The sequence below is a fragment of the Rana temporaria genome, chromosome 3 (assembly GCF_905171775.1).
Source record: "Rana temporaria chromosome 3, aRanTem1.1, whole genome shotgun sequence".
NCBI classification, from domain to species: Eukaryota; Metazoa; Chordata; class Amphibia; order Anura; family Ranidae; genus Rana; species Rana temporaria.
The window spans coordinates 297,344,134-297,368,535 of record NC_053491.1 but is presented as its reverse complement, the minus strand read 5'-3'; the positions used below and the strand labels follow the sequence as shown (position 1 = coordinate 297,368,535).

The 24,402-nt window shown below is 43.4% G+C and overlaps 1 protein-coding gene across 3 annotated transcripts in view; it reads left to right on the top strand.

Annotated features, from left to right (window-relative positions):
* Positions 1-24,402, top strand: part of PCBD2 (pterin-4 alpha-carbinolamine dehydratase 2) — a 432,795-nt gene that overhangs the window by 27,993 nt on the left and 380,400 nt on the right. Inside the window, exons 1-2 of one of the 3 annotated variants that reach the window (XM_040344755.1) lie at positions 8,632-8,712; positions 10,537-10,668. In XM_040344755.1, coding sequence (XP_040200689.1) covers positions 8,671-8,712; positions 10,537-10,668 — 174 coding nt within the window. In that variant the 5' untranslated portion in view covers positions 8,632-8,670. Of the gene's footprint in view, positions 1-8,631; positions 8,713-10,536; positions 10,669-24,402 lie in introns of those variants that run through there. The other 2 variants (XM_040344754.1, XM_040344757.1) reach the window with 2 other exon arrangements.

The window sequence follows — 24,402 nt, the reverse complement described above, 5'->3', positions numbered from 1 at the left end:
GTACTGGCTGTGTGGCACATGTGACAAAAATCTCCGGTATTCTTCATATGTCTTTGGGGTAGAGTGGCAAGACGTAAACCTTTTCTTACAAAGAAAAACATCCAAGCCCGGCAACATTTTTTATAATTTTCTTTCCACAAATAGAGCATTCTTTTGGTGTTTGATCACCTCTGGGGTTTTTATTTTTTGCTAAACAAACTAAAAAATCTGATTTTATTTCAGGCGCCACTGATGAGGAGGCACTGATATGTAGAATTGATGGGCACTGATATGCAGCAGCGATAGGCGGCACTTATGGGCACTAATAGATGGCGCTGATGATGAGGTACTGACAGGTTTTACTTCTGGGCTCTGATTGGCACTGTGGTGGGCTCTGATTGGCACTGTGGTGGATTTTTTTTGAGGGGCCACTGACTGGAAGCTGTTGGGCACTGATTGGCAGGTTATGGGCACATCAGATGGGGGAGTAAAAGAGGGGTAAAACTTCTGCGCTAGGACTGGGTAGATGAGCTGCTGCCCCCTGTGTGGTCTCTCAAGGAGGAACCGTTTAGAAATGGGTAGAATAAATGTGCAGGGTAATGGCGCTGCTAGAATGTGGTATTGATATATCCTTATGTTCAATCCAACCCTTGTGGTGATAAATGTGTAATAAAGTGTCGGGCACCTGTGTACGGTAGGCTCATATGAGAAGCCTCCAATAGTGATAGGTCCCCTTATGATGAATATGATACGCAAAAAAGATAAAGTTTGTCCTCCAGTGGACTTGTGTGTGAAAAATAACAATATACTAAGAAAGTGAGTATAGGGCGAGTCAGCCCTCTAAGTGTGCCTGTTAGGCTACCATTGACGTGGGAGAGTGACATAAGGATATATCAATACCACATTCTAGCAGCGCCATTACCCTGCACATTTATTCTAGCAAAAAATGGAAAGAACGAAAAACTGGACATCCGCACTCCAAAATCACTTAAAAAAGAGATGTCTTTTATTTTTCAACTGTACATACAGTCACTGCAAACCAACAACATTCAGTATGGCCGACGCATTTCGCACTGGCAGTCAGTGCTTAGTCATGGCTCACATTTATTCTACCTACATGTGATGGGGGCTGTGCTGATAATCTCTGTCGGAGGCTTTTTACCACAATCAGATGCAGCGTGTCAGACTGACGCACCGCATTTGCGATTGCCGCGCTACGTGCCGGCATGTTATCCTGCTGGGCTTTGTATGACATCCAGTCAAGATAACAGAACCACGTCCTGGCCATCAATCTGCTATAGGTTGGGTGGGAAGTGGTTAAGGGTGTGCACACTTAAGCAACTATATTTATTTTACTTCCCTCCATGTAAAAGATTTCAGTGTGTTGTTCAACCGAGTTGTACAATTTATAGGTCACATTAAAGGTGGAAAAAGTTCTGAAATGATTTATTTTTGTCATTTTTTCCTTTACATCACAGAAACCTGACCTTTTTAACAGGGGTGTGTAGACTTGTAATATGCACTGTATATGTAAAGCGCTGTGTAAATTAATGGCGCTATAAAAGTACCTTTTAATAAAAATAAATATTATTGGTGCTTACTCAGCAACTGTCTTTTCAATTCCACTCCTACCCTTATTTAGATACAAATAAGAATGTCTAATATTAGATGGCTTCTTGGTCCACAAGCTGCTTACAAAATAAGTATAGTTGTACTGTACTAGTATCTGGATCGATACCGAGCATTTGCGTGAGTACTTGTACTCTCACAAATGCTCCTGATACCTGGTCGCGGGCAGAGTCAGCGGCTAGAGAGAGCTGGCGGAGTTAATAGCCAGGGAGGGCGGGCGGAGTCGGTGGCTGGAGAGGGCGGGCGGAGTCGGTGGCTGGAGAGGGCGGGCGGCGAGCGAGTCCTCAGTCCTCACCTGCAGTGGAACTTGGTAAGCTGGCAGCGGTGTAGGGCGCAGCCGCATCAGGAGCGGTGACCGGTGTTGTCACTTTCGGTCGCTGTCAGCAGCTGAACATCCCTACCCCCATCTTGGTACACCCTGCACTCGGCGGCAGTAAGCCAGCAGCGGACATTTTGTTACACCCAGCCCAAACTATATGGGTTGGGTGTAACAAGATGTCCGCTTCTGTTTACTGCAGCTGAGTGCAGGGTGTACCAAGATGGGCGTCGCACCATCATTTATAAAAAAAAAAAAAAAAAAAAAAAAAAGTCCTTTCCTTGTGTCATTTTTAGCAGCATTTCAGTACTCGCAAGTGCCACCTATCAGTTGCCCCATCTGTCAAACTGTCACATGACATTGAAAAATGAATCGTTATCGGCGAGTATCGGTATTTGTACTTGGTCTTTAAAAAAGTGTTATCGGGACAACCCTAATCTTTACCCTAGAACTGGAAGTTTGGAGCTTAAATTATACCTTTTTTTTTTTTTTTTTTTATTGGCTAACTTGCAATAATTGTAAAGTCTTGTTTTAAAAAATAAAAATAATAACAAACATCTTATACTAATATCCTCTGTACAGTTGGTTTTGCACAGAGCAGCCTGGATCTTCTTCTTCTTGGGTCCCTCTTAGCTGCTCCTGGCCCCTTCCTCTTGTCAAGTGCCCCCACAGCAAGCAGCTTGCTATTGGGGCACCTAAACTGAGTCACAGCTCCGTGTGTCCACTCAGACCTGACTTGGCTCCGCCCCTCTCTCACCTGATTGGTTCCCGTGGCTGTCAACGTTAGTTAGCTGTTCGGGACTCTTCTTGCGATTGGCTAAGACACTTGTGGACATCGCTGGAGAGAGATGGTGAGTGCTGGGGAGGCTGCTACACACAGAATATTTTTTTTAAGAATGCATTAAGATAAAAAAACATTCTGCCTTTACAACTCTTTTTTTCAAAGGGTTATTTCACCTTTACTAAAAAAACTGTCTATGCAAATAAGGGATGTCTCTCTAGCTAAAAACAAGCTGTGCAGTTTTGACTAAGGTTAAATAAACTCCTTGCTGTAGGTCATTTACCTACCTTATTATTCCTGACTGAAAACTCCCAGGATGTTGCTAGGACATTGCTAGGCGAGGCCAAGCTTTTACTGTTCACCATCATTACAGGCGGGAGCTCTTTCTCTGATTCAATTCCTCTCACATTTGCTTTCTCTTCCCTGATGCAGTAGCTCTGAGCTCATAGTTTAACCACTTAAGCCCCGGACCAATATGCAGCTAAATGCCCAGAGGTGAAATGAAATTGGTTGTTTACCACATGATCGGCTGTGTCAAATCACAGCCAGTCATATTAGTACACAGAATCCGCACCACGGCAATTGGGGGTGGTGGGTGTCCCTCGGACACAGCGCTTCCCCAATCATGGTTAACAGCCAATTTTTCACGTGACCAGCTGTGTCCAATCACAGCCGGTCACAAATGTAAACCCAGGAGGGCGGTTACTATATGATCCCTTCTTTTTCCTCACACACTGATCGTCAGTTCTGTAAGCCCATCTGGATCTGTCACACAGGACTGTCATCGGTACCGCCATCGGTACCACCACACAAGCCTGCCACCAGTACTGCCACTAAGGCTCGCCACTAGTACCGCCATCGGTATATCCACACAGGCCGCCACTAATACCGCCATCGATATATCCACACAGGCCGCCACTAATACCGCCATCGGTATATCCACACAGACCGCCATCGGTATATCCACACAGGCCGCCACTAATACCGCCATCCGTATATCCACACAGGCCGCCACTAATGCCGCCATCGGTATATCCACACAGGCCACCACTAATACTGCCATCGGTATATCCACACAGGCCGCCACTAATACCGCCATCGGTATATCCACACAGGCCGCCACTAATACCGCCATCGGTATATCCACACAGGCCGCCACTAATACCGCCATCGGTATATCCACACAGGCCGCCACTAATACCGCCATCGGTATATCCACACAGGCCGCCACTAATACCGCCATCGTTATATCCACACAGGCCGCCACTAATACCGCCATCGGTATATCCACACAGGCCGCCACTAATACTGCCATCGGTATATCCACACAGGCCGCCACTAATACCGCCATCGGTATATCCACACAGGCCGCCACTAATACCGCCATCGGTATATCCACACAGGCCGCCACTAATACCGCCATCGGTATATCTACACAGGCCCACCACTAGTACCACCACACAGACCCACCGCCAGCAGTACATCACACAGGCCTGCCAATAAGTACCGCCATTATGGCTCAAAGGGTTTACACTCCTGAGGAGGCATATGCCAATCCTTACCATGTCAAATGATGAGAGCAGCGGGGAGCTCCTATCTGATTCTGGTTTGGAATTCGAGCCAGTAGAGGGTAGTGCATCGGAGTCCGAGTCAAAGGAAGCCAGGTAGGGTTGAAATTTTAATAAATTGTGTGAGCCACTGGATACATGTACACATTCTGTATTTACGAAGACAAAAACTCCCAGCACCGTGACTGCCCCACATGTATTTGAACCAGTGGGAAAATTATCTGGGAGCTGGCATACCCCCTGTTCAAAAAAGGATAACCTTTTATATGTGGACAATTATTATACCAGCCTGCCCCTTTTTCGCCACCTTTACCGTAAACAAACCCAGGCCTGCAAAACCTTCAAAAACAAAATCTATTGACAAAAAAATTACAAAACGGGGAATCGGCATTCATGAGAAATGAGGAAGTGTTGGCCATGAAAGATTTCCACATCCTCTCTACCATCCACAATGACCCCTTGGTGGAGATACATGGGGGGGGGGGGTGGGGGATTTAAATGATCGGTTGCTACAACCATATTTGTCAACCTGAAAGTCCCGTTCTCGGTATAAGAAAGTTGCATTTCATACGGCCATGTTTAATTCGCTTGTCAGCTACCAAAAGTCAACAAATCGCCTCATAAATATTGAAGACATCATCATTGCCCTGATTTACCAACACGGACTAGCCCCAGGAAGCATTTGCTCTAATAGTGTGAGTCGACTTCATGAGCAACATTTTCCCTATAACATTCCCCCCACAGAATTTGAAAGAGATGTTGTGTGTGCAGCAGAGGAGTTAGGTGAGATACCAGCTATTTTTGTCCATAATGTCCCTCCTTGCCTAGCCTGTGCATCTGAGATTGCTTCAGAAGTTGCCACACATCCATTACATATTAAGTCCCCTTATTTTTAACAGACTGCCATTTCCCCATTTCAAATACCTGTGTGGATCATTTGCCTGCTACCATGTTTCTACCTTCCAGGTTAACTGACCCTGGCCTGTTTACCGACGATGTCTTTGCCTGATGTTTTTAAACCACGTTTCTGACTGCCACGTGCACCAACCTCAGCCTGTATACCGACAATGCCTCTGCCTTCCATTTTAAATCACATTTCTGACTTTCACATGCACCAACATCGGCCTGTAAATCGACCATGTTTTTTGCCTGCCAATTGGACTGATCTTTTGCCCTTCTACTTTAGTACACAGGGGTCTCGCATATGTAAGGGGCTTCAAAATTGCTTTCTGAGTATAGAAAAACAGTTTTTGGTTTTCGGTGTTCCGAGAAAAGGGATGCGGCTGGCGTAGGTGGTCACCCATTCACAGCTGTCTTGTACCTGAGCCAGTACAGCCCCAGGCTTTGTAAAGACCCATCCATGTACACAAGAACATGAGCAGTTTACAAGCCCCCCTAACTGGGAACACTCACAGAATACAACAACGATGTGTAGCAGGGAAAGTCTCGTACCCAAATGGGGAGGTATCCAGGAAATATGGCCCTATCCTTTCCCTACTTGTCTGGAACCTCGCACTGTCAGATGGATGACCTGTCCTTACACTATCCACATGCGATATGCACCCAAAGCTTGGGAGCCAGGGCCTTAAATAGGCTCTGCGTGACCCAAGGTGGCTGCCAGAGTCGCATGGGTTGGCAGCATCCCATTGGATAGCTTTAGTGACCCATGAAACCATAAAGGAATAATTTTCCTCCAACTGCAATGTCACTGCGATTGAGCACCACCTGCAGTGTATTTTCACCACCGTACCTGCCTACATGCTAATTTTAAATAAAAAAGCCACCTACCTGTCCATAGATCCGGCGCTATCCTCACCAGGTGGGCCAGTTCTTTGCTGGTCTTGGTATCCTTGGCAATGTCATGTTTCTGACAGGAAGCCAACTGACTCCTTGCAGCTTCACAGCTGGCTCCCCACTGCTCATGCAGAAGTTGCACTGCACTATGTGCATAAAACCACAGCTCCCTAGAGCCTGTCATGTGTCCCAGGATGTTGCGGCAAAGTGTAAAAGTGAGAGAGGAGGGCACCTGCAGCAAATCTGAGACTGCCTGGCTCTGGCTGAAGGACATCTAGCATCTGGCCCAACCCTTTCAATAATTGTATTTCAGTTTCAATCGTGCAAACTCATCAAATGTGGGCATTACCTAGGACAAGCTTTTAAACTTGGTTATAGGGCGGGGAGTGGGCAGACCTGAGGGACAGAGCTATTACCAGTTAACCCATCGGTGCCCTTTCCATGATGTAGAACATATTACCTATTCAATGTACTTGATATTACATATTTGATCAATCACACTTGATCAAAAAATACAAATCTATGTATGTTATGCTGAAATGTCTACATAAAAATGTATTATTGGGAAAAAAAATAAAAATAAACAAAAAATAATGTGAACGTAGAAGTTCATTGAGGAGAATAATATGCACAATGAGGTTAGACTTTTATAAAAATAATTAAACTGGAGTGCAATAAATCGCATAAATTCGATATTATGGTGTGTAGTACATAACAAAGATGTTTAAACCCAGGCTTGATGAACTGTAGCATTAGCCAATATTATGTACTTCCAGGTCCTCATTAAGGCCATTTGGTAACAAAGTTCCAAAATTATAAATTGTACAAAGGAGAGAGAACCTTTCATTGTCTGTGAAGGTACCTTTGGGGATAGCTTTGATCGCCATCACCTCCAGGCATCTGAAATTTGTATTGTGCTCCTGAAGGAAATGGCAAATAATACTGTTTGTCAAAGCCCTTGTGTATGAATCTGCAGTGCTTGCAAAGTGCGCATGGTACGACCTACATAAAGCAGGCCACAGGGACACCGTAGAACATAGATGACAAACTCGGTGGAGCATGTGATGAATTGATTGTTTTGAAAGTTTTTTTTTTTCCCTTTTTTGTCAACTATTTCCGTACGCCCATGTGAGACATCCCCTTTTCTTACATTGAAAAATCCCAACTCTGTTAACGAAATAGGATCTGATATCGTAGACATTTTTTTTTTTTGGTGGTCTGTAGATTACTGGGGGCTAATTTTTTTTTTAAACATGCATGCTCTTCTAAACATGACCTGAGGAGCTGGAGGCAATGTGGAAGCCAATCTCTGATCTAGTTTTAATATCCCATAATGTTTGAGAATTTTAGAAACTGACCTATATTTGTCATTAAAGGTGTTGATTATTTTAATTGTATTGGTATTGTTATCTGATTAGCTGTTCCTGTCTTTTATGTTGGGGATTTATTTTAGCATTAAAGGCCTCCTTAATAAGCGTGAAAAGGTACCCTGTGTAATATAATCCTCCGTCCATGAGCAATTTCTGCGTAACCTTGTCCCCCAGGGATGTTACGTTTCCACACGGGATTATGGCAGCTAAAATAGTGGAGGTAAGCATTCCCACTAGTGGGTTTATTATGGTTCTTGCTGATGACCGCACCTCCTTCATGTCACAGAACCAGGTCCAGAAAGATGATTTCGCCTGGATCAATCGCATGAGTGAAGGATAGCCCTAGAGAGTTCACTTTACAGTGGGCCACAAAGGACGAGAACAAGTCTGGGGCACCTCCCCAAATAAGGAGGATGTCATTGATATTCTGGCCATAGAACGCTACGTGTTTGGAAAAGGGGTTATTCCTTCCAGTAGCCCATGTTGAATTTTTTTGGATTTATATTTTTGGATATTTGTCACCAAATGGCCTTAATGAGCACCTGGAAGTACATAATGTTGTCTAATACTACTGTTCTTTACGTCTCGGTCTAAACATCATTGTTCTGTACTACAAACCAAAATATAGAATTTATGTGATTTATTGCTCTCCAGTTTAATTAAATTTATCATTTTAACCACATTGTGCATATTATTCTCTAATGCCGCGTACACACAATCATTTTTCGTCATGAAAAAAAAAAACGTTTTTAAAAACGTCATTTAAAATGATCGTGTGTGGGCTGCACATCGTTTTTCAGTTTCGAACATGCTGCATTTTGTAACGTAGTTTTAAAAAATTTCGTTTTTCGGGGTAGTAAAAAATTATCGTGTGTGGGCTAAAACGACGTTTTAAACCAGCGAATGCTCAGAAGCAAGTTATGAGATGGGAGCGCTCGTTCTGCTAAAACTACCGTTCATAATGGAGTAAGCACATTCATCACGCTGTAACAGACAAAAAAGCGTGAATCGTCTTTTACTAACAAGGAATCGGCTAAAGCAGCCCAAAGGCGAATAGAACTTCCCCTTTAGAGTGCCGTTGTACATCACCGCGCTTTGTTCATAATTTTTTTTAAACGATGGTGTGTGGGCAACGTCGTTTTTAATGATGAAGTTGGAAAAACTTCGTTTTTTGGACATGCTGAAAAATTACGTTTTCTTTCAGGCCGAAAAATTATCGTGTGTGTATGTGTCATGTGTCTGGTTGCTTCCAATAATCCAGCTTCTACTTGGCAGGTTGGTATGATCCCACAAATCGCCATAGGTGTATGTTGGAACCTTTTAGGGGCAATAGCAGGCACCCTTGCACTCCCATTGCATGGCGGGTACCCGATGCGCGTGGCCACGTTGTCCCCTGGCCACCTGTGATCACAGGCAAGAGAGCCAGAATGGGGATGTGTGTATGTATACACACACATCCCCATTCTGACAGTGGAGGAGAGACAGATCTGCTGTTCCTAGTGATTGGGAACAGCGATATGTCCCCACCTCCAGTCATTCCCATCTCCCCCCCCCCCCACAGTTGGGAACACATTAAATTCCTTGATCTCCCCTGGTGTTTAACCCTTCCCTGCCTGTGACGTTTATACAGTAATCGGTGCATTTTTAAAATAATAGATGCCAGTGGTCTCAAAAAAGTGTCCGATCTGTCAGCCGCAATGTCGCAGTCCGGCTAAAAATCATAGCTCGCTGACATTACTAGTAAAAAAAAAAAAAGTAAAAAATTCCATAAATCTATCCCCTATTTTGTAGACGCTATAACCTTTGCTCAAACCAATATACGCTTATTGTAATTTTTAATTTTTTTACCAAAAATATGTAGAATGCATTAAGGTGAAAAACTGAGGGTTTATAACTCCTTTTAAGGTCTGCGTGCAATTCACCTGGTGATGGAGCACTATTTTATAATGGAGTACAGAGTGGATTTAAGGAGCATAACACACTGGCCCAGATTCAGAAAGCAATTGCGCCCGTGTAACCATAGGTTACACGGCGCAATTGCTGACTTGCTCCGGTGTAACGAGTGCTCCTGATTCAGGAACCTCGTTACACCGGCTGCAGCCTAAAATCTGCGCGGCATAAGGCTCTTATGCCTCGCAGATTTTAGGCTGCATTCTTGCGGGGGCCGCTAGGGGGCGCTCCCATTGTGTATCAGCGTGTAGTATGCAAATTGCATACTACCCTTGATTGACAAGCTTGCGCGGGCCCCGCGCAAGCCAGGTACGGAGTTTCCGTACGGCTACTTTAGCGCAAGGCTGCCCCTTCTAATAGTAGGGGCAGCCAATGCTAAAGTATAGCCGCCGCTCCCGCGCTGTGAAATTTGAATTTCACGGCGTTTGCGTAAGTGATTCGTGAATGGCGCTGGACGCCATTCACGTTCACTTTGAAGCAAATTACGTCCTTGCGACGTCATTTGCCGCAATGCACGTCGGGAAAGTTTCCCGACGGAGCATGCGCTGTACGCTCGGCGCGGGAGCGCGCCTAATTTAAATGATTCCCGCCCCCGGCGGGATCATTTAACTTGCGCGCGCTTACGCCGGGCAAATTTGCCGGCGTGCACTCGCAGTTCACGGAGCTACTGCTCCGTGAATCGAGGGCAGCGCAAAATATTTGCGTGGGCGCAGGGCAAAATCGTTGCCCTGTGCCCGCGCAAATAAAGCGCAAGCTATGCTGAATCTGGGCCACTGTTTTTCCTATGAAGATGCATTATTCAGAGCACTTTCTATGGACAGTTGGGACTTTTTTTCTATTCGTATATTTGGACATTTTAGTTTTTGTACAGATTTGTTGGCACTTTATTACAGTATTATATGTTATATAGATTTGTGATATTAAGATTTTTATTTGAGCAGTGCAATCATACATTGTTTCCTTTTTATTCATTCTCGCTAGAACCTTCTGGGTTATAATTGTTTGTTGGGTTATATTTCATAGAAGCCATGGTTTTCATAGACTGTAGTGGTGATGGCCTTTAAACCTTACATTTCTGGGTTGTATTTATCAACTTGAAAATGATGATGTAACTTTCCAATTTTATGATTTTTTGTTTTTGTTTGGCAGACTTCAGAGGCTCACCTTCTAACTCCTGAAGAAAGGACACACACTCTGCAACAACTGCAGTCTTTGGGGTGGATTGAGGTCACTGCTAGAGATGCTATCTACAAAGAGTTTGCCTTCAAGACCTTCAACCAGGTGACTTGAAATCAGTGTAAACTGTTGAATTGGTTAGAATTGGTTATTCATAAACTTGCTATTCTAAAAAATAAAATATATGTGCATTATGGTGAACTCTACTTTCAGGAACACTTCCTGGATAAAAGTTCTGAAGATTTCTTTTGCCTGGGTTTTCTCTTAATATCCAAAACATGGTGATGGGGTAATCAATTTCCACTCAAACTGACTGTAGTGTTTGTGTATGTCTATATGACTTTGATATGTACATACAATAGTACAGGGCTTTTTTTTTTCTAAAAACAATAGGTCATGTAATAGGGAACACTGCAGGTGGCATAGTTTGTGGCAGTATGAGCAGGGTGCCTGGTAGGAGTTTCCCATTTTGGGAAAAAGGGTTTGTTTAGATCAGGGGTCTCCAAACATTCTAAACAAAGGGCGAGTTTATTGTCCTTCAGACTCTTGGAGGGCCAGACTTTGGCCAGCGGGAGTGGAAATTTTCCTGGCGTCGTTGTTAGTAAACATCTGGTATTAGGGGGAGGAATAGTGCCCCATTGCTGGTATCATAGGGAGGAATAGTGCTCTATTAGTTGTGTCAGTGAAAGAAATGGTGCTCCATTGTCGGTGTCAGATGGGAGGGATAGTGCCCCAAGGGCCGGATAAAGGCAAGCAAAGGGCTGCATCCGACCCTCGGGACGCAGTTTGGAGACCACTGGTTTAGATTACGCTGTTCAGGCAGAATGAGTGACAGAAACATTGGTGGAGATGGGTGAGGTGTCCACACCTGTCTGTGGTTGAATGGAGTACACACATTAACTACAATCTCAAGGAAAGCTCCCGATGTATACTTGTGATTGGGAGTTTCTGATCATGTGACTGCTATGACATTAAATCACATGATCAGAATGCTTGCCTCCTGGCATTTAGAGCTGTAGGGAAAGGGTTTAATATATTCCTGCGTAAGATCAATAAAGGTGAACAGGCCATGAATTTTATGCTAGTGCGTAAACAGAATGTAGAAGCATACATTTATAAGCTTATATTCCCCATTTTGCAATTATAATGACTGCGTCTAAAAAACTGGTAAATGACTGTAAATGTCATATCTCTGGTTTAGCAGACATTTGTGGGAATTAGATTTTTGATTACAGTTTTTAAGAGACTTAGATTTCTAAACCCAAAGCAGGAAGGGGCTGATGCAGTCATTGTGGTTATTACACACCTGAGACTGTCAGAATAAATTACTGCTTTTTGTTGTGGCAGCATCTGCTGTCTGTCTTTTACAGGCAAATAGCCTGTACTGTATAGACATATACTGGATTTTGGTGTTTTTTAGACCAAATGCTTTAAATCGCCTCTTAATGTGTATCTAAATTCAAGAACAAAAATGTTATGTATTGCAGCTTACCAGTCTTTAAATGTGGTGACTGCATTGTTGTTTTTTTTTTTTTTTTTTTTTTTTTTGGGGCTTTTAAATTTTTTTTTCATCTGTTGATTTACCAGTAAAACCCTTCCTATTTCAGGTGACAACACTCCTTTACTGTTAACTTTGGAAGAGTGGCTTTGTCACCCCAGCATGGAAAGTGTGTTAGAACTACAAACATCTTTCCTGTTCTCTGCTTTATATAACATAGGGATGTTCTGCACTCTGCAGAGGTGAATTGGGAAGGAATATTAACATGACTTGAGATAAGACCGCAGAGTGCACAGGACACAGAAAAGCCTGTGCTAGATTTTTGAGTAGGTCAGATAGGCCATGGCCTTCAGTAGATCACCAAAGCTGTTGGGGTCAATGCCTAGCTACCTCCACAATTTTGGAATTTTAGTGCACTCTTTTATTAGTAAGTTCACAAAACCGAATATCTGCCAGAAAGCATTGTCCATTTCTTCTAATCTCTGGTCTGAGCAGCATTAATGGCACTCGCACATCGTAGGTACTGCTTGTAATACCCAAATACATGGCTTTAAACATTTTGTAAACCTAATAAATGCAAATATTTTTTTCCTTGCAAAAAAAAAAAAAATTGCATTTGTAAAGGTAAACTTAGCCTTTTAAACCATTATACACACTGTATAAATGTCTAAGTTTAGCCACATTCTGAATTGGTTGTGGTTTTCTGAACTTATTTGTATGATGCTGTTCTTTTACTTTTGGACCTGGTGGTTCTGGCTTGGTGGTTTTGCTTTATTATCATGAACCGTGCTTGCATTGTATGACATAAAGGTTTTCCTTGTGGTTGTTTTTTTTTTTTTATTGATGGGTTTCTCCTCAATGTGCTGTTTTCTACCGTTTGTATTTATGCCAGCTATTTGTGGGAGGATTGGTTCACTTTGTTTGACATAGACCACACATACCCTTCTTGTTTGCCATATGTTTGTACTTCTTTGGCATGCCTGTAATGATTATTTGGAGGATTAGTTGGGGCTCATTCCCTCTGGCCCATATTGGTGTTTTACATTAACATGCGCTATCTGAAGGTAAGCATGTTCCTGATGTCGTATAGTACAGATTCTGTTTCTCCTGACCTTTTTGGTTAGGTCAGTACAGTACTGATTCTGACTGTGCAGACTTTACTGATTATGTTAGTACAGGACCCCCTGGCCCTCCAAACCAGCCAAGATTGGTGCAAAGGCCTCTTCACAGTGATGGGACACCTCCAGTTCTAAGAGTTGGAGGATGTCTGTTCTTCTCAGCAGGGTGGATTTGATTTAAATCAAGTCGATTTTAAATCACGATTAAAGCCCTGGTATACATTGATGCTACTTTGATTTCAAAGTAGCGAAGTCAGTGTGATTTCAGGTGCTACTTGATAGACACCTGTGTGGCTTCATACACGTATGTCTTTTGATGCCGCACCTGAAATTGGCAAAAGTAGTGGAGGAACTACTTTTGCAAATTGGTGCAGCGCCGCAAAATCAGTGTCCCACCGATTGGAATAGTTCCATTGCAGCCAATAGGCTGCGACTTGTCATGCGATTTGATCTCTCAAATTGCATGACAAATCGATCCCATGTGAACCTAGGCAGAATCATGATTTAAATCACTAGTAAAAAGGCTTGATTTAAATTTAAAATCATAATCTTTAAAGAGCAACTGTCTAATCTGTCCCGCAGCAGATCCTCCTCTGACTCACTATTGACTCACCGACAATCCCATTTACTTTAATGGGACGGCTGGAGATGCGGCAGTGACACAACAAAGTGATGGAGGTGGCGGCAGCAGGTCAGTGGATGCCTGCTAATGGGCTGCCATGATAGATCTGAAATGACAGGTGCTCTTTAAATGTAAGGACTTATTCTTGCTGGCAGTTGGCATCTTTATTATGCTAAATAGGAAACATTCATTTTGTTTGCAAAAATTAACCTGTCAGGTTAGTAAAACAGCGATATCAAAAACGATTCAATCATACAGTTTATAGTGTACATCGATTTGCAAAACAATGGGATAAAGGAATATTCCTGAACTTTGGTTTATCTCGTGGTTACTGTGAAATTGTGTGAATGCATCAATGCAGTGCATGTCATCTCTGCTTGTAGAGCTTGGATTCATTAAATGAGTTTACCAAAAATGAAAATAAGCAGCCTCATGTCAAATAACTAAGCTCCATTTCATGCTGAATAAACTAAATTATTAATGTATCTTAAATAGAAAACTAGCTTTAGATAAAGTTTTACTGCAATTTTTTTTTTTTAAATCATCGATTTATATCCACCCTGCTTCTCAGCCTACTGGTCCCAGAAAACCTCAGATGCCCAGGAGTCCTTGCTTTATGCTTTCAAACTTGTCCTTTTCCCATCATGAATGGAGCTGCCTGCTAGTGACCTTTTTTACTATTTCCAAACTAAATGAAGCAGTTCAGCCCATTTTGGATCTGAAGCCTTTCATCGTGTTGCTTAAAACAAAAAAGTTCCACTTGGAAATTGCCAGGTTGGTCATTTTCTCCCTGGGGGATTTTCTGCCCGCAATAGACATCTGGAAAGCTTACTTGCACATTCCCACCTTTTTGCATCATCACTATCTACATTTTGCAGTGAGTGATCAGAATTACCAATCTGCTGTTTAAAGACTCAGGCCCAGATTCACGTAGGAGATACGACGGCGTATCTCTAGATACGCCGTCGTATCTCTGAGTGTGAGGCGTCGTATCTTGGCGCCTGATCCAAAGAATCAGATACGCCAGAATTTCTCTAAGATACGACCAGCGTAAGTCTCCTATGCCGTCATATCTTAACTGCATATTTACGCTGGCCGCTAGGGGCGTGTACGCTGATTTACGCCTAAAATATGTAAATCGGCTAGATACGCCTATTCACGAACGTACGCCCGGCCGTCGCAGTACAGATACGCCGTTTGCGTTAGGCTTTTTCCGGCGTAAAGTTACCCCTGCTATATGAGGCGCAGCCAATGTTGAGTATGGAAGTCGTTCGCAAATAGGGCTGTGCGTCATTTACGTTCACGTCGAAAGCATTGGTTAATTTGGAGCATGCGCACTGGGATACTTTCACGGACGGCACATGCGCCGTTCGTAAAAAGCGTCATTTACGTGGGGTCACAATACATTAACATAAAACACGCCCATTTGTTCCATATTTGAATTAGGCGGGCTTACGCCGGCCTATTTGCGCTACGCCGCCGCAACTTTTCTTTGTGAATACTGCACTTGCCTGTCAAAGTTGCGGAGGCGTAGCGTAAATGGGATACGTTACGCCCGCTCACAAATACGCGCTCCCTACGTGAATCTGGGCCTCAGTCTTTCTTGTCCCTGTTGGACTAGCGTCCAACAGACAGTACAGACTCTAGAGAGCTTTGGCTGGATCCCAATCTGATCCTCATGCTTTTTGTCCCTCCTGCACACATGCCCAGGTCTTTCCCAGGGCTGTCCAGGCATCTGACCCCCGGGGCCAGACTCTCCCTCGCGTGGTGGGATTCCAACCCAGTGCTGGAGTTGGGGAAGCCCTTACCTCTAAAGATGTGGTGGATGCTTATGGCGAATACCAGTCTGTCAGACTGGGGAGCAGTCTTGTATGCCCTCTCAGTGCAGAGGACTGGGCTGTTGGAGGAAGCTCATCTTTCCATCAACAATTTAGGCCTTGGCGTGATTTGTTTGTCTCAAACACTGTACTCCTCTATTGCAAGGACACTCAATGAGAATCCAGTTGGACAATGCCCCAACAATGGCCTACATAAAGCATCAAAGAGGCACCAGAAGCTGTGCCATGCACCAGGAAGCAGACATCAGTCTCTCACTTGTCATCCCTGTCCCAAGTGAGGAAAATTGGCACACACACTTTCTGCCATTTGCAACATGTGGTGGATGCGAAATGTGAAACTACTGATGTCCAGCTTTATCAACAAACTGGACAAGCTTTTAGCTAGGCCCAGTCACCCTTGAGCATTTACAGTGTATACTCTGGTGACACTGTGGAATTAGTTCAACCTGAACTGTGCTATTCTGCCCCTCCCACATTACTCATCTTCTACTTCTCAGTATCAAGATGGAGGACATTCTGGTGACTCTAATTGGTGCAGAAGAGTGTGGGTATGTAATGTACACAAACACCTGTCAGATGCTCCATAGGCCCTAACAGATCATCCAGACCTTCTGTCCCAAGGTTAAGTGTTCCATTCTGCTTCTTGGTCACTGGCTGTTGAAGGCACGGTCCTGAGGAACAGGGCCATTACAAATTGATCAGCCCTACCTTCTAAGGCCACCTTCGCCCCAAAGGTAGTCTCTGCTTTCCACTGGGAGCAGGCCATTGTCCTGCTCCCACAATCTAAGGAAATTTCTCTCTGGTGTCTGAGTGTGGTGCACGTTGCGAAAGTTTACCTCCCAGTTACTGACTCTTGAAGGCAATCTGGTTCCCTTTGTTTTGCTTCCTGGGGGTATGCACAGGGGACTCTCAGGTTCTTGCACCACCATTGCTAGATTATTCAGACAAGGTTTTCTTTGAGCCTCTGGTTTGAAGGATAGGGTTCCTCCTGCTCAAATACATTCTTTGCAGTAATTCACTAGGTGCTTGCACCTTCCTTTCTCTTTTTTTGTAGTTCCTCTCTTTCCTGTTAAAGTGCATTGTATCGGATCTGTTGGTACTTCTTGGGCTGTTCAGCATCAAGCATCTGTTTTTCAGATTTACAAGTCTGCCACCTGGTGCTCTGTTCACATGTTTAAAGAGGAACTGCAGTCTGCTCACATAATTTTGTAATAGGAATATCTTTGCCAGTCTGAAGCTTCCCTCCAACCAATTTGCATATTTTATATATATACTGTGATTCTGTACTTGCCAAATATGCTGCAGAAATCTCCCTTCACTGAGTCTGGTAAAATCCATCTTAACTGTGAATTTGCTGTCTGAATAATTCCTGGATTCATACAGGCACACATAGGCTTACCTCGAGCTGTGCAGCCCTGCAGCTCTCATTGGCCCTCCTTATGACTCACCCCCTGCCTTCCTGTGCATTGTCATAAGCCTAGCCTTTTTACCAGACAAACAGGAAGTGGGCTGTTTTAAGGTGTTTACTGGCAGAAATAAACGTTTTACTATCCAAAGTTAAAACGAGGGCAGAAGATTTAATAGATGGAAAGTTAAAAAAATGACTGAAGGTCTGCTTTAAGTTCTCCTAGGTGGATGTTCAAGCCTCTTCTGATGTCCTTTTCAGGTGTAAGGTGCTAGAAAGCTTGTCTCTGACTCTGTCAGTACATTCTTGAACCCATTTGTTATGTAGGTCTGTTTGGCATGGTTTTCTCTTTCACATTAGGAGGAAACGCATACACAATATTGGTATAATGTTCAGAGCTAAACCATCTGATGAAAAAGATTACAATTTAAATGAAAAGGCATTCATCTACATGTTGATACATGAAGGTGCAACCATGTGAATGATAAGTGGATTGAAAGTTCTAGGGGCGTAAACTTAAAAAAAAAATTCCTTTAAATCGAGGTTGCAAAGGGAATCAAGGCTTTCTTTTTCAGGCATGGGCTGGGGAAACCTGATCGCTGTGAACAAAAGGAAAGAAAAATGAGTAGAGAGAGAGGCGCCAAGCCAATCCTTTAAACGGCTTAGGAATTCCGTATAGAAGTATAAAGCAACACTAAAAACTTGCATGAAAAATGTTGGAGCACTTGCAGAGTGCTAGAACCGGTGGGAGCTTCCACGTGCAGTGTCACAGGAGGACCGTCGGGAAGTCTCTATTGAGGGATCCACAAGCGTCGTGTGTTAGCTGAAGCTCGAGCCTCGGTAAGCCTCATGAAGAAGTCGGCTTTGTGTCTCAGGGTAGGAGAGGTCCAGGGCTGTCAAACTGGGGAGCCGCCCACACACTGTCTGACCAATCGGAATGCATTTCAAAAGGCACGGCCTCGCCTTCTTCATCAGCTGATCACATCACTTGCTTTTTTTTTTTTAATCAGATAATTTTTTTATTGAGTTTCCAACATACAAAACACATCCCCTTTTTTTTTTTTTTTTTTTAAATACATTACAAAATTTTACAGGTTACATTTCATCACAAGAGATTTCGCATATCTTTCAAAGCATACGTGTCCACATAGCACCTCTATATTCTTCAACTCTATCTTAGGAGGTTATTTACCTCACCCTCCCTTCTCACCTGTTCCTTCTACTCCCTCCCGCTGGCCACTACGTCTCTGTCCCCAAGAATTCTACTTTGCATCAACCAAGTTGGTGCTAGACCTGGGGTATCCAGCCAGGGGCCCCATATAGTCTCAAATTTCCCCAGGTTGCCCCGGTGCTTAAATATAAGTTGTTCCCTAACAAGTGAGTCCTTTACCGCTATTATCCACTCCGCATGTGTGGGGGCCAATGCAGAAAGCCATTTCCTAGCGATAAGTTTCCTGGCCAAGAACCCTTAGAATAGCAATAGAAGTATATGGCATATACTTTTCTTCATCTAACCACCCCAACACACACAATTTAGGGTCCATAGGTAGTTGAAGATTCCATATAGCATTAACAGTAGCCATCACCGCCCCCCAATAGCGCTGCAGCTTCAGACACCTCCAAAGCATATGCACAAGAGTCCCGTTGTCTACTAGGCAGCGGGGACAAAATGGATCATCCCTTCTGCGCCATTTATACAATTTTTCAGGTGTACGATATGTGCGATGTATAATAAAGAGCTGAGTGAGCTGCTGAGTTGACGACAATGTTACCTTAAGAACGTTACCAAGTATTGTGTTCCATTCATCGTCCGCAATGTATCCTATGTCGTCCCCCCAGCCAGCTCTACACTTCAAAGTCATTGCTGTAGAGACGTGGCCCAAGAGTGCACTATACAGGGACGAAATTTGTCCTTTCCTAGAGGGGGCCATAGTTAACATCATAAGCATTAATGGTCTAGTAAGCTCCCATATAGATGTTGAGGCCTGCGCAGAGATAGCATGTCACAGTTGTAAGTATTGAAAAAAAAAACTTATTGGGCAAATCAAATTCTGCACGCAGGGACTGGAAATCCCTAAGTATTCTTCCATCATACAATTGTATAATGTAATTTACTCCCCATCTCTCCCAGTTAATAAAGTTTTGTAGTTTAGTTTATTAAGCTGTGGATAATTGCTGTTCCTCCATATACGTGACCAACTAGTGTATCCCATGTATTGCAGATGTTGTTTAGTTTTATTCCAAATCTTATCTATCAGTATAAATGTGGGGTACTGGTCCATAGCCCCCAGTTCCCCCGCCTCTATACATTCCACCATGTTATCTCCAGTTACCTGAGCACCCACCATATTTCTAATGGGATCTGCAGGATCCGGACATAACCATCCTGCCAAATGTTGTAGCTGTGCCGCAACAAAATAATAAAATGGGTTCGGTACGGCTAAACCTCCCAAGTCCTTCCTCTCCTGCAATGTTTCCAATTTAATTCTTGGGACCAGTTTCCTCCATATTAGTGCTCGATATATAGTATTACATCTCTTAAACACTTGGGTGGGGATCCAAATAGGAGCATTATGGAGCACATAGAGTAACTGAGGATTCCAGATCATTTTGATCAGGTTGCAACGTCCAACAACAGATAGTGGCAGCCTGGTCCAGCTAGTTGTTTTTTCCTGAAACTTTTTAAGAACAGGTTCCACATTTAATTTAATATATTGCTCCAAGTTAGAATGGACCATAATACCTAGATATTTAAATGTATCCACAACTTTAATCTGGTTGGCAATTTGCGGCAAAGGTCCCAAGAGCGGATCCAGTGGAAGAAGGGTAGATTTATCCCAATTAATTTTGAAGCCGGAGAAGGTTCCAAAGGTATGAACCAATTCCATAAGATGGGTCAGAGATGCAGACGTGTCACCCAAAAACAGCAGTGCATCGTCTGCATATAATGCCAACTTCTCCTCTAGTTCACCCCGCCTAAAGCCCTGTATGTCTGGATTCCCCCTTATGGCAGCCGCCAAGGGCTCTATAGCCAGGGCGAAGAGCAGAGGAGACAGGGGGCAGCCCTCTCTAGTACCCCTATATAGGTCAAAAAAGGGTGAAAGGGTGTTGTTTATTCGGATACACGCCTTTGGTGCTTTATATACAAGTTTAATCCAAGAGAAGATATCCTCCCCCAGTCCAAACTTCTCCAGCACTTTCCACAAATACTCCCACTCCACGCTGTCAAAAGCCTTAGCGGCATCCAGCGAGAGTATGGCCCTTTGTCCATGGTTGTCACTAGGGATCTGCATGTTAAGGAAAAGTTGTCGTAGATTATTTGCCATAGATCTGTTTGGTATGAAACCAGACTGGTCCGAATGCACCAGTGCAGTCACCACCGCCGAGAGCCGCATGGCAATCACTTTCGTCAGAAGTTTCAAGTCTGTATTTAACAGTGAAATGGGTCGATATGAGTCTGGTTTTTCGGGGTCCTTGCCTGGTTTCAATATTACTACCACTACAGCTTCATACATAGATCTAGGTAGGGAACAAAGCTCCAATGCATTATTAAGTGTATGGAGTAGCTCCAGTAGGAGCACTCCACAAAACTTTTTATACAGTTCTATTGGCAATCCATAATTTCCCGGAGCTTTTGAGTTTGGAAAGATGGCCAGCGCAGTCTGGAATTCTTCAAGGGAGAAAGGTGCGTTTAAACGCTCTCTATCTATCTCCTTGAGATAGGGGAGTGTGATGGAATCCAGAAAACTATTCAAGTCATCCATTGGGTATATCACCTTGGAAGAGTATAGGTCTTGATGAAAGGAGTGGAACTCCTTCAAAATAGCGGGCGTGTCCGTAACCGTCAATTGCGTCGATGTCGTTTATACTGTGTACCACTTGGGGTGGCTGCTGGGACTTAGCTATCATGGCTAACATATGACCAGTTTTCTCACCTTCCTCAAAATATGTTTGGGAGGTGAAAAATCTATTATCAGCTTGTTGTAGGTGAATAGTACGATACAATTTGTGTGCGTCTTTCCACTTCCCTTCACATTCGGGCGTAGGATCCAACAAGTACAGCTCCTCTGCTTTCTCCACCTCCCTCTCGGCCTCTTGAACCCACTGCCTATTCCTTGTTTTAATAGAACTAATTTCTTTTATACACATCCCGCTAATGAAAGCTTTTAGCGTGTCCCATACCACTCCTGGCGCAGCTGAGAATTTATTATCATCCAAAAAGTATTGAATCTGCATCCGCATGTTCTCCGTATCATTAAACAGCTGGAACCAGAAGGGGTTCAGTTTCCAATGCATAGGGAGGCATGTTTTATGAAGATCCAAAGAAAGCTGCACCGGGGAGTGGTCAGACAAGCCCCTGGCCAGGTACGTTACCACTGGATCAAAGGACAGCGTTAAATCTTTACCCATGGCAAAGTCTATACGAGAGAGCATGGAATGAGTCAGGGAGTGACAAGAGAACTGGGCCTGGAGAGGGTATTTACATCTCCACAGATCTACTAATCCCAGCTCACAAATCTAGCAAGTGATGTATATTCCCTAGGGCGGGGATATGCAATTAGCGGACCTCCAGATGTTGCAGAACTACAAGTCCCATGAGGCATAGCAAGACTCTGACAGCCACAAGCATGACACCCAGTCAGAGGCATGATGGGACTTGTAGTTTTGCAACAGCTGGAGGTCCGCTAATTGCATATCCCTGCCCTAGGGCCTTGTGGAGAATTTTTTTTATGTATATCCAAGGAGGTATCCATTGCACTATTAAGGTCTCCAAGGACATATACAGGTAACTGCGGATGTTTGGCCAAAAACTTGGCCAGGCACTGCAGTACTGTCGGCGTGAAAGGTGGTGGTACATATATATTAGCAATGACGCATAGGCGGGATTCCCATTTTCCCATTAAAAAGATAAACCTGCCCTCAGGGTCTACGAGCACATCTTGTTTAATAAATGCTGTGTTCCTAGAGAACAATATACTAACCCCGAATGATACTGCACGGGGTATTTAGACATACGTAGCAATTGAATAGTATCCCCAGTAAGGTGAGATTCCTGTAAACAAATTGTGGGATTTTGTTGCGAAAAAAAAAAGTAAATAAAGCAGTTCTTTTTCTAGGATCATGCAGACCTCTAATATTCCAGGATAAAATTGTATCTGCCTGCTTACTCATAGAAAAAGACGATTATTGCACATAGCATCCTCAGTCTTATCTGCGGTATTCTATTCTGCCTTAATTTATATCCTTTAACATTCTATAATTCATTCAAAGGGGAATTCCTTCTTACACCACCTACTACACCTAATATACTCATATTCCTTTATCTCTGTACGCGTATACATATCTATACCTACATATTTACATCTATCTCCCACCTCCCCATTCTATCCACACAATCATATTTTTTCTTATCTCTTTCCCAAAATGTGCTATTAACTTTTCCCTGTTTACTATTTCGAGTGTCTATGTGCTCTATTATTATATTATGTAGCATCTATATATGCTCCTGTTAGATCTATTGTCTGTGTCAATTCACCTTTTACCAATATTTGTGTTCTTTGCGTATGTGCATATATTCCTCTCAATGTAGTAGTCAAACCCTTTTGTTTCCCCCCATATACCCTACTTAAATACTCCCATCCCTTTCTTCTCTCCCTCCCACCACCCCTTCCCTCCCTATCCCCTCCTAGGTAATCCCTGTGGGCTTTTATTGTGATCGGTTCATCCATACTCTCCCCCCCTCCCCCTACCCCGCCAATGCCCCCACTCCAAATCTCATTGTGATACACTCCCTTCTCACTGTGTCCCCTAAACAATGCGTGTCTCCCATTCCCCCATCCTTATAGAGTGCCTATTATTCCTTAGATTCCCCGTATCTATATATTTAAACTAAATGTTCTGTCATATTTTAATATAAGCTGATCTTTTTTGTCCTCCAACCATGTTGTCGCGTCATCTGCAGATTCGAAAAAAAAAAGTCCCATCCAGTGCCACCACTCGCAGGCGCGCTGGATATAATAAAGCATATGTCAATTTAAACTTTTGCATCTTCCGCTTGATTTCGATAAAACTGGCCCTCCGCTTCTGTAGGAGAGGTGAAAAATCCGGATACAATGAGACCTTCGATCCCTCCCACATAACACTCCCCATCTCTCTTCTTTTTCTTAGTAGCGTTACTTTTGTCCCTGAAATTCAAAAATGTCATTAAAATTGATCTTGGGCGTCCCCCTGATGGAGGGGGTTTAGCAGGGACTCTGTGCGCTCTTTCTATTGAGAACTGTGGTGAGAAAGATTCTCTTCCAAATAATTTTGAAAACCAACTTTCCAGGAACTCTGCTGGATTAGTCCCTTCACACTTTTCCGGTAGTCCCACCAATCTTACATTGTCTCTACGGTTCCTGTTTTCCATTTCATCCAACTTTTCCTCAAACTTGCTCATTTGTTCTTTCATTGTTTTAACCCCTTGCTTTACTGGGTATAGATCATCTTCTATTTGAGATATTCTTCCCTCTGCCTCAGTTATCCGTTCATTTGTCTTTTGAAGCGCCTGTCGCACAAGAACCAGCTCTTCTTTAATGCCCTTCATCTGATCACATAGCTCCCCCAGAGTCTGTTTGCATATATTAACCACAGATAGTACCTCTTTTAATGTAGGGTCCCCTTCCACCGTGGGGACCAATACCAGATCTGTCTCAGTCTCTTTATCAACTGTGGCTATATTTTTATTACTAGCAGTTTTACCAGTCCCTACCTGTGGTCCTTGGCTTTTCCTGTCCATTGTTATTTTAGTTTGGACTAATAGCCCTCCTTTAGCTGGGGTATGATCTGTTGTATGGCCATGTTTCTCTAATTTAGCTGCCGCGTTAACTGGCCCATTCTTGTCTTTTTCCTTATCCTTAGCAGAACGTAATGATTGTGGGCCCGACATAGCTGCTTTTTTTTTTTTTTCCCAATACTAACGAGAGGCTTACAAACAGTCAATTTTAACAGTTGATCTGAGGCGTGGGAAGGTAGCACTTACTGAACACTCAGTAATGCAATGGCGTTAATACTTTCAGCAAGGGAGAAGAAAAAAAAAAAAGGATAAGAGAAAAAAAAAGAGACAAAATTGATCCTTCCCGTAGCCAATAATAATTTGCCAGTAATGTCCCAGTTTTTCCAGCCATACTAAGAGTACAAAAAAAAAAAAATGTTTTCCCCCAGTGGCCCACCTGATGATTTGAGAGATATTCAACTGTTTCCTAAAAGGGAAAAGTAATCGAAATTTTCCAGCCACCTGCTCAATAATAGTTTAGGAGCTATTCCGGCTATACCAGCCCTTTCTGCACGAAGTTTGGTATTTTGGTATTTTTCCCGGG